This window comes from Sciurus carolinensis, chromosome 17 (genome assembly GCF_902686445.1).
Source record: "Sciurus carolinensis chromosome 17, mSciCar1.2, whole genome shotgun sequence".
In the NCBI taxonomy this organism is placed as follows: domain Eukaryota; kingdom Metazoa; phylum Chordata; class Mammalia; order Rodentia; family Sciuridae; genus Sciurus; species Sciurus carolinensis.
The window spans coordinates 17,761,608-17,773,481 of NC_062229.1; the positions used below are offsets into that span (position 1 = coordinate 17,761,608).

At 40.0% G+C, this 11,874-nt stretch overlaps 1 protein-coding gene across 1 annotated transcript; it reads right to left on the reverse strand.

The window, feature by feature from the left end:
* Nucleotides 1–486: 486 nt before the first annotated feature.
* Nucleotides 487–1,416, reverse strand: LOC124969210 (olfactory receptor 7A10-like). Its single transcript, XM_047532060.1, has one exon. It carries the CDS (start codon nt 1,414–1,416, stop codon nt 487–489), a length of 930 nt encoding a protein of 309 aa, XP_047388016.1.
* Nucleotides 1,417–11,874: the final 10,458 nt, after the last annotated feature.

Below are 11,874 nucleotides of genomic sequence, written 5' to 3' on the forward strand. Positions count from 1 at the left end.
GTGATGTTCAAAGAGAAAAAGTGACCTCACATTTACCTCAACTACTAATTGCATTGTCTCAGTCATCACTATGAATTTCATTAATTGCCTCAGTCATCACATCTGCTTTTCTTTCCTGGGAATGTTAAAAATCATGACTAGTTTTACAGTAATATGAAAGAAATATTACTCAATAAAATATGCCATGGATGAATTAATTGTTCTTTTAAAATCCTTGATGGTATATGACATAACGGTAATTTCCAAACATTTCCAAACATTATTTGGAATAATTGTGGAGAATCACACAACCATAGAGCTAAAACTTAACCAGAGCACAAACCTTAATGCAGAAGATTGGAGGTGCAGACAGGTGGACATCAAGGGATGAAACCCCAGGAGGCAAACAGGAGGAGAAAGTTGCACGTCCACCATCTCATCAAAGATCCCCACTGTGGCCTGGGGCTCTGAAGCCTGGGCATGGGCTTCTGCAGACAATGGATCATTTTATATTTTCCCTCCAAAGAGACTTTTCAGGGCTCTCTTTACATCATTATTTCTCAGACTGTAGATAAAGGGGTTCAGCATGGGGGTGACCACAGTGTACATCACCAAAGCTGTTGAAGTGGAGTGTGAGCTGTGGGTTGCAGCAGAGCTAAGGTACACACCTAGGCCCGTGCAGTAAAATAAGGAGACCACGGAGAGGTGAGACACACAGGTGGAGAAGGCTTTGTACTTTCCTTGAGCAGAAGAGATTGCACGGATGGAGGACACTATCTTGGAGTAGGAGTAAAGGATGCCAGCGAGGGGACAAGTAGCCAACAGCACAAGTGCAAAATACATCACCACGTCATTAAGGAAGGTGTCAGAACAGGCAAGTTGGACCACCTGGTTGAGTTCACAGAAAAAGTGGGGGATTTCCAAATGTGTGCAGAAGGACAGACGCAACACCATTAAGCTTTGTAGCAGGGCATGCAGGACACTCAGAATCCAGCACACCAGAACCAGCAAACCACAGAGCTGAGGATTCATGATGACAGTGTAGTGCAGTGGGTGACAGATGGCCACAAACCTGTCATAGGCCATCACAGACAGGAGAAAGTTGTCCAACTCTACAAAAATCAGGAAAAAGCACATCTGGGTGATGCAGCCTGCATGGGTAATGGCCTTGCTCTGTGTCTGGATATTCACCAGCATCTTTGGGATGGTGGTGGAGGTGAAGCAGATGTCCACAAAGGACAGGTTGGAGAGGAAGAAGTACATGGGCGTGTGCAGGTGGGAGTCTGAGATGGTGGCCAGGATGATGAGCAGGTTCCCCAGCACAGTGACCAGGTACATGGAGAGGAAAAGCCCAAAGATGAGGGGCTGCAGTTCTGGGTCCTCTGAAAATCCCAGAAGGAGGAATTCTGAAACGCTTGTATTGTTTCCTGGTTCCATGAGGTGGATGTTACTACTGAAAATAGAAAAATAATATTACTGCTTTTTGCACACATGGACACTCCCAATATGGTTGAAATGTTACAATTTATATTTTCCAATAAATAAATTAACTTCTGTGGTATCATGGGTCTGGTCATCCTAGGCCATCCCTAGTGCCAGTATTAATGAGAAATTCCTGTCTCACTCTATGCCTTTCCACAAGAGTTCATGCATTGTACAGAATTAATGAGAAAATACTTCTTACCATTGAGGAGTACTTGTGGGTTGCTGACCTCATTCCAAGCAACATCCAGACCTTAACCAAATCTCCTACATCCCAGTGATGTGCAAAGAACACGTGCACAGAGGTAAATTATAGGTATGTTACATTTTTATGCAAATGATTTATCACATATATTGTCATATGTGACAAGTTACTGAACAATATACATCAAATATGTGTGGTCCTGAATGATCTCGCTGATAAGCGAATGATGATACAGAATGGGGGGTGGGAAGGGTTAGGGTTAAGGTTATGGTTAGGGGTAGGGTTAAGGTGGGGGGCAAAAATGGAGGAAGGAAGGACTGTTTAGAGGGAAAAGAGGGGTAGGAGGGGTGGGGGAAAGGAAAAAGAAACAGAATGAATCAAACAACATTGCCCTATGTAAATTTATGATTACACAAAAGGTATGCCTTTACTCCATGTACAAACAGAAAAACAGAAAAACAACATGTATCTCATTTGTTTACAGTAAAAAAAAATGCTACTGGGAAAAAAATGTGTGGTCCTTTGAAAATTAATTGTAACTTAATAAAGCTACTTTAAAAAGAAATAATCATATAGCTTGCCTGATGATGAAGCACGTACGATAAAAAAAAAAGCAGTTATAATGCAGACAGCAGATGAGAGGTTGTATTTAAGTGTGTGTGTGTGTGTGTGTGTGTGTGTGTGTGTGTGTGTGTGTGTTGCTAGGGATTTCACCCAGGGCCTTGTATATGCTAAGCAGGTGTTCTAGGGCTCTCGCACTGACTCACACCCCCAGCTCCAGGACTGTTTTTAGTAGGTGACCAGAAGCTCAGTAGAGAATGTGACAATTGAACAGAGTTCTCAGGAGATCCAGCAGAAGCCAGCAGGCCAGCAGGCATTTCTACCTGGCAGAAGGAATTCCCAGTGCAAAGGCCCTGAGTCAGAAGCATGTTTAGGAAATCCAAAGGCATCAAGCAGCCAGTGTGAAGAGGTCAATGAGGAAGAGGAAGAGTGATCAGAGATGGTGTCAGAGGATGCTGAGGAAAGAGGTGGCCTCCCTGCTGGAGCTGAATCTGCCTGAGACAGGGAGGACTTCCTCCCCACTACACCTTCACATATTGTTAACTTCCTTCCCAGCATCCATTGAATGGAAATGGACATGCTACATGTTACCTTTATTGTTAAATATGTACTATGACCATCACCTTGGACTATCCGAGTCCCAGAGCCCTGCCCTGAGGAGAGCACACATGCACACACACCACACTGTCAATACTGTGGCCTCTGACCTTCACACTGCACTGTTATGCTTCTAGTGTATACAATGCAAGGTGGCCAGCTCAAATTGTCTTACCCCTGATGCAAAAATGGCATCCAGAATGACCATTTTGTAAGCCTCTCATGAACAAATAAGCATGCAGCCAATAATGTTACATTTTGCTAGATTACATTCTGCATTTAAAGAAACACACAGGGAAAGATATCAATAAGCAAAAATAGTGTAATGAAATGGACATGGTGGGGGAGTGAGGTAATAAGCCCAGATGGTGTCTGAGAGACCAAGAGGAAGAAGTCACTCCCTTGGTTCTGGGTATGTTCCAGCCCAGGGTCTGTCTCCTGGGCACCCTGCAAAAATAAGAAAGGGGCAGAAATAAACAACATCCAAAGTCAAAAATAGCAATGTCTTTATGATTTCAAAGTGATACAGAAAGGACACAAAGATAAAATGATTAAGGAGAATAAATTAACAATTCACAAAAGAATCCACAAAGTACGACCAAATCTTGTCTTGTTTCTATATGAGGCAGAAACTCTTGCTTTTCCTGTGCCTCTTCCAGACCTCCTTGACCAATGGGTTTTGCTATGGTGGCTGAGGATTTCCTTTCCTCACTTCTCTCCTGTGGCATCTGTTCTTTGCTATGCTTGGGCTTTGGATTTTAATCATCTATTGTTTTTCTTACCAAAGCCCCCGGGTGCACTCTGGCCCTGTTTCTGGTCTTCATCCAACAAGCAGAGGTCTCTCCAGTCATTCCTTGAAAAACCACACGTCATGAGAGTCCTGTCCCTTTGCTTCCTTCCTATGACTGGGGCCTTGTGTTATAACACATGCATTTCACATTACTCAGTCTATGACCTTATAAAACCCAATCCAGGTGAGCAAAGACTTCACCTGCTCTGTTCACCATCCTATCTTCACAAAGGTACTGAAGTCTATCTGTGACTACTAGAGAAAAATGTAAGAAAGTAGTAAAATATGTAATTCAAAACTGCAAGGAGAATGCAACTAGATTCTATGGGACTACTTCCAAACAACTGTGTTCAACAAGCTGAATGGAGCCTCAAAAGCTAGCAGGAACCCGGTGGCACTATGGCTCAGTAGCAGAGCACTTGTCACCATGACCAAGGCTCTGGTTCTATCCTTTGCAACACAAAACCCAAAACTACCTGGAACAAGACTAATAGGAGCAAGTCCAAGACATCAACATGAATTAGTAATTAAATCAACAAAAGCTTTAGCATATCAGAATATAACATGTAATGTTCCTATGATAACCTGAAATTAATAAATTCTCAGCTATCATTTGTTGAATGAATAAAGAATTTAGTCTGAGTTTATGTGGACATTTTATATATGACAAAGTTTCATTTCAATTTAGTAGAAGATTAGATTGTGGAATTAATGCTCGCATAAATGTCTGCCTGGAAGAAAATGAAGTTGGCCCCCTACCTCACTATCAGGATATTTCATATTTTTGCTTTTATGTTACTTGTCTTTTTAGATACACATGAGATTTACATATTACACATACATGGAGTATAACTTATTCTAATTAGGGTCCTATTCTTGTGGTTGGAGCAGGGAGGGGAAGAAGAGAAGTCCATTGGATTAGACAAAGGGGAATGAGGGAAGGGAGGAGAGGGGAGCAGGAAGGACAGTATGATTAATTGGACATACTTTCCTATCCTTGTGTTTGAATATACGACAAGGGTAACTCCACATCACGCACAACCACAAGAATAGGAAATTTATAGTTTTAAATTAAAACACGTTAAGAGCTCCCATTCAGTCCCTCATTTTGAAATATTTATTAAGAAAGGATATACTTAGTTCTTATTGTGTACTATAATCTGAGATTAGCACCTGACAAGAATTCTGCCATTTCATGTTTACTAAGGTCTATTCTATGCAGTCTATTCTGTGTAATGATACCATTGTGAACTCCATCCACTGCAGAACTTGGGCTGACCAATGCTATTACATTAAGGAGAGATGGGACCTTCATTTGAATTCTGGCATGACATTTACTCTTCTCAAATAAGGGGCTCTGGTTCTCAACTACATATGTTTTTCCCCTGGGGATAATTGGCAATGTCTGCAGCATGGTACTAAACACCCACAGCAGCTCCCAACACAAAAAAAATTATCCTGCCCCCACATGTCAGCCTTGAGGAGGTGATCCGAACCAATTCTAGACCAACTTCATCATTCAGAAGACTTACCAGGGATGCAAGTTCCACTGCAAATTGTGAGGACATGGGTCTCCTGAAACTCTGTAATTTAGTAAGGTCCAAAGTGGTCCTGGTACTGTAGGTCCTGGTCTGTGGATCTCACTTTGAGTAGCAGGCTGTGATGCTCTGTGGAGTCTGGTGTAGGTAGTTTTAGGTCTTCTCCTCCTAAATCATCATTGTGTGTTATTCCTGAAGGAAGTGCATCTACTCAATCTAGAGACAGTAATATTTCCTGTCCAGTTATTATTATATAGTCTTTTATATTATAGGGGAGTGAAGCCAGAAGTGACCTACCAGTGAGATACACAACTGGATCTTTTTAATATTAATTTATTTATTAATTTAGAGCCAGGGTGTCCATAACTTGCCCAGATTGGCCTAAAAATTGTCACCTGCTATCCTCAACCTCCAAGTCACTAGGATGAAAGGTGTGCACAACCATTGCCTGTCAATCATTCTACATGGAAGCTCTTACATGGCAACTAATGTAATTCTGAAAAAGACATTTTAGTAGGCAGAATAATGATCTCCTAAGGATGTCTGGAACCTAATTCAAAGAAAGTTTGAATACGCTGGATTAAAAAGTATAATCATTCCTTTCCCTTTTTAATGATTTATTATCGTGTTGTGGTTATATATAACAGTGGTGCTCATTGTGACATACTCACACTTGCATGGAATAGTATTTGCTCCATTTCAGACCCCAGGACTTCCTCTCTCTGCTCTTCTCCCTCTCCTATTTCCCCTCCTGTACTCTCCTGGTCGTCCCTCTATTTATTTACTGTATTCATTTGGTGCTTTATAGACAGACAAGAAGGTGGAATTCACGGCAGTGTGTTCATGTGTAGATATGGCATAGTGGGTAGATGCCCTCCCTTTCCCCGTCGCTCCTCCAACCTCCTCTGTCCCTTTCCTTGACACCATTATTCTCCCGTCTAGTTTCATAAGATAGCCTTTCATATGCCTCATTGCTCTCTAGAAAATTTGACTCTCGATGTTCTGAGCCTGGCTTGTTTCATTTAGCACAATGTTCTCTAGGACCATCATTTTCAACAAGGTCATAATTTTCTTTTTCTTTATATCTGAGTAAAACCCCATTGTGCGTATATACCATATTTTCTTTATATATCTTACTGTTGAATTTTTTAGACCATAATAACCTGTGGTAAAGTAGACTAGCATAATACAGATGAATTTTCATGAAAAGCAGTTATATTGCTGACATACATGGGAATAATAATAATGCAACATGGAAAAACATGGCCTCAGATTTCACTCAAGTAAATTTCAAAAATTACCTCATGTGCCCAGTGCTGCTGTTTCCATAAACACAGTAAAATACATGACTGTTTTATCAGTGAAAGATAAAAACCTTCATCAATGCAACATATTTCAGGTGGGAAGAATTTTTTGTAAGAAATATTTGCTCTCTGTAACATAAAGTTTTCCTCTTTAAAGAAAAGTTCACGGACAATGTGCACAGACAGTTGACTGTCAGAGAAACCAAAGGCAGATAAAAAGAGCTGGTTACATTACATAGAGGGTGAAACCGGAATCATGACAACTCCAGGGTTAACAGAATGAAGAGGTGTCACTTTCACAATCAAATTAAAAAAAACACAACTCTATCTCTGAGGCTGTGCTGCCCGCAGTCTTGGGCAGGTGCCCCTGAACCCCAGGGCAAGAGTCTTTCATCATTTCCTTCCAAAGAGCCTTCTCAGGACTCTATTTGCATCCTTATTCCTCAGACTGTAGATGAAGGGGTTCAGCATGGGGGTGACGACAGTGTACATCACTGAGGCTGTTGCACTGGAGTGTGGGCTGTGGGTTGAAGCAGAGCTAAGGTACACACCTAGGACTGTGCCATAAATGAAGAAGACAATGGATAGGTGAGAAGCACAGGTGGAGAAGGCTTTGTACCTGCCCTGAGCTGATGAGATTGTACAGATGGAGGACACTATCTTGGAGTAGGAGTAAAGGATGCCAGCAAGGGGGCCACCTCCCAGCAACACAGTTACAAAATACCTGACCAAATCACTAATCAAAGTGTCAGAACAGGCAAGTCGTACCACCTGGTTAAGTTCACAGGAAAAGTGTGGAATTTCTAAGTGTGTAGAGAAGGACAGGCTCAACACCATGAAGTTTTGTATCAAGGCATGTAGGAGACTCAGGACCCAGCACAACATATTCAGCAAAACATAAAGCTGGAGATTCATGATGGCAGTATAGTGCAGGGGGTGACAGATGGCCACATACCTGTCGTAGGCCATGACAGTCAGGAGGAGGTTGTCTATATCTACAAAAATTTTTTAAAAAGCACATCTGGGTGATGCAACCTGTGTAGGTAATGGCCTTGCTCTGTGTCTGGATGTTCAGCAGCATCTTTTGGATTGTGGTGGAGGTGAAGCAGATGACCACAAAGGACAGATTGGAGAGGAAGAAGTACATGGGCATGTGCAAGTGGGAGTCTGAGGTGGTGGCCAGGACGATGAGCATTTTCCCCAGCACAGTGACCAAGAAAACCCCAAAGATGAGGGACTTTAGTTCTGGGTCCTCTGAAAATCCCAAAAGGAGGAATTCTGAAATTCTTGTATTGTTTTCTGGTTCCATATAGTGGATGTGACTACTGGAAAGGAAAAATATATGACTACTTTCACTGGTTAATTTAATTGTCAACTTGATTGGATTAAGAGATGTTGATGATTAAGAGCTTCTGGGGGTGTCCTTGATGGTGTGTCTAGGAATGATTGGAATGTGGGAGAGGAACTGAAGTGGAATCTCTCCCCAAGCATGAGCAGCACCACCCAATAGAAAGGAATAAAAGCCAGAAGAACCAGGAAGCAGATGCAGATGGAATCTTGGCTCTTGAATGTTTTCTTGATTGCTGCTTCAATCCTCTGAAGATATCAGACTCTCGTTTTTCAGTCTTCTAAAGTAGACTCTGCCAGTGATTCTCCAGGTAGTTTCTGAAGCCTTGGTCTCAGACCAGGGGAGCACTGTTGATATTTCTTGTTCTGGGTCTTCTGTGTCTTGGACTTTTCAGCTGCTGGTTCTTCCAGCTCACCAGCTGCAGATGGCCATTGTGGACTATCTAGCTTCTGCCTGTGTAAGCCAATCTAATAAATCCCCTTTATATCATACTTCCTATGGATTCTGTTCCTCTAGAGAACCCTGACTCATACACTACTCTTCACACAAATGGACAAAATGGATATAGTTAAATGCTACAATTCAAATTTTCCAGTAAAGAAATTAATTTGTTTTGTTTCTGGGTCTGTTCATCCTAGGACATCCCTAAAGCCATTACTCTTTAGGAATTCCTGTCTCAATCTAAGCCTTTCCCAAGAGCTCATGCACTGTAATCTTTTAAGGATAAATTGTGTCTTTCCATGAAGGAGCATATGTGGAGTGCTGGCCACGTTCCAGGCACTCTGCAGGCCTCAACAACCAAAGCTCCTACATCCCAATGATGGGCAAAAGGCATATGTATATAGACAAATCATAAGTAGCTTTCCTGTTTGTGCCCAGGATCTGGCCTATATTTGCATATGCATATTTTCATTTCCATATGGATATTAGCATTTCCATATGTATAACTCATATTGTACACTTTAAACACATGTTGTCCTTTGGATATTAATTATACCTAAACAAAGCTCTTCAAAAAAAGAAATCATGATATATCACGTCACAAGTTGAAGGTGCCCCAAAAAACAAAAGAACACACAAATGAAGAGAATAAAGAGAAGGTGCTTTGTGTGTGTGTGTGTGTGTGTGTGTGTGTGTGTGTGTTAGGCTAGGTGTAACTCCAGATGATTTCTGTGCTTGTAAGCACTCTACACTAATCGACCCTCATCCAGTCCCTGAGGCTTCTATTTTCATGGTTTAACAAACAGTAATTAAAAAGAAACTTAGAGAACTGAAAAGCATATTATACACCATGCTGAGAATATCAACATGAAAGTAATGAAATTGACCAAGACTTTGATACACTATTATAGAGCAGACAATGTTTCTATGACATTATGGCAGATGATAAATGCTCAGCTATCACTTGTTGAATATCCCAGGAATGAAGTCTAGTGTACATGGACATTTGAAATACACAGTTGTGACCCCTTCCTTTTTGACAGCAAAAAATCTCTCCGGACACTGTTCAATATACCCTAGGGCACAAATATCACTAGTGATTGAGAACCACTCTGAAATTAACAATAGCAAAATACTTTTGCAGCATTGACATAATAGTAAAGCAATGATTTAAAAACTAAGAAAGAACCCAAAGAGAAGTATGGATAGCATAGTTCCATTGTGAAATACCATACATCCTTTGAAACATCGAAAGGGTGTTGTGTTAGTTGATTTGAAGGAACTCAGCAAACATCTTTCAGAGAGAAGGAAAGAGGGCACAAGCTAGAACAGACCACAACCAAAGAGAGGGCACGTCTAGTGTGCATAGGAACCTATGCCTGCATTTGTATGAAGAGTGTATGAGCTTGTCATTATGCAGAATAGGAAGAAAAGTTCAAGCATAAACTGAGAACTTACAGGAAAACAGAATGGCAGTGCTAGTAATTTTGGTATAAGTATAGTTTTTTAATTAATGCAATCAGTTTATGGATTTTATTATTGTTTCCAATTTTTATCTAATATTTCACATTGCTATTTTATTATAGTTTTCTATTTTTGTGGGCCCTGCTTTTTTGGTTTTTTGTTTGTTTTCATTTGCATTGAGGGGACTCAAACACAGGGCCTTGTGCATTATAACCAAGTGCTCTTACTGAACTTCACCACAAATTGTTTTTTTTTAACAGACAAATAATAAGTGTACATACATCAGGGTGGAGTGTTATAATTCAATTCACATGTGAAATATGAAATGCTCAAATCAGGGTCATTAGCAGCTCCCTCTCTTAAACATTTTGTCAATTCTTTGTGTTAGGAACTACATAACTTCATTTTTCTTACGTTTTTATAAATATGTGTTATAAAGCTGTTATAGTATTTTGGAGTAATTTTCAGCTTTTTTCCATAGGAGTACAAAATTTTAGAGGTAAAAATGTATAAGAAAAGACTTTACTGAAAACATCCCAGCATGTGGTGGGACACAGGAACCCTTCCTCCTGTGCCTGTGGACTGCTGTGTTTAGCAAGCCTCCCTGGCTCCTCCCCTGCCTTTCCTTCCTCTTCTGACCACCAGCCCACGTTCTACTACACTGAGTCTTCAATGTTCTCCTATTCTTTATTAAAAATGCCCTCTGTACATGTTCATGGTGTTCCATGTCACTTTTCAATACATTCATTAACCACACACTGATTGAAATAAAATGGAATGAAAACTCTAAACATCCAATGGAAAGATGGGAAATAGGAGCTATTTAATGATATCAGCATGGTTTACAAATTCAAGACTAAATTACCAAACAAATGGAAATAGCACAAAATGAAGGAAGACCTATAAACTGCATGACAGTGAAAATATATAAAGTTATAGTATCGGTCATGCAAAAATATGTATGTTAAAATATGCTAAGTAAAGATAAAATGTGCTTTGATCAAGAGGGAAATAAGCATGAATGCCTTTCAATGATGCCTAAAGGTGACGCCTTTCTGAGCAATGCACCTGAGCAGAAAAAGACAAAAAAAAATCATAAGCAAAAGCAGAGACGTGAAAAGCATTTGGAAATGTGTATCTAAGGTGATGTAGCATGAGGGCTGTGTGAGAATATTCAGTACCATTTTTAAAGCAAGTGTTCAAAAAAGAAATATTACATTAGTCACTCAATACATTTCCAAAAAAGTGCAAACCAATACAGTCAATTGATAGGCTTGGACTTAGAAAAGTCATAATTTTTCAATATTCCTCACAAAAATATTTCTACATACATGAAAATAGGCAGTCTGTAAAAGAAAATGAAACTTCACCAATCTTTTAAATAAATGCATTGGAAAACGAGTTGGGGATAAAACCTCCCAGTATACAGTAGAGAAATTGGCATAGACCCTGTGTAATAAGAAGTAAGTGCTCAATAAACTCAGAGACACAGGCTCAGATATATAAACCATTCCAAAGTAAGTGTCCTAAGTGCATCTCTACTCAACTGTTAAATTGCTTTTAATGAGACAACAGAAATAACACGTTAAAATATACATCCCTTCATGTGTGTGTGTGTGTGTGTGTGTGTGTGTGTGTGTGTGTACATAGATCAAACTTTCCTTATCCATTCGCCTGTTTAAGGGCATCTAGGTTAGTTCAATACATTATTAATTCTGAAGCCAAACCAAAAACAAAACAAAAATCAATGTTTTCTCCGATATGCTGCTGCTAATTCACAATGAGGGTGGGGGATAAGGAAGAGCAGTTACATTACATTAGGTAGAGGGGGTGAAGGCAGGGAAAGTGGTGTGGGGGAAGGAATGATAGTAGAGTGAGACAGATATTAATACATCATGTACTTATATGACTGCCTGAATGATGTGATCCTACAATATGTATAATCAGAAAACTGAGAGATTATAATCCATTATGTATGATCTATCACAATGTATAAATCCATTCTACTGTCATGTACAACTAATTAGAACACTTGAAAAAATTTTAAAACATATGTGTCCCATGGACATTTATAGTAACATAAAGTTGCAAGACCTTTACTCAGGATCTTGTAGATAGTACATAAATGTAATCAAATATTTTTCATCTTAAGTACACACACATCA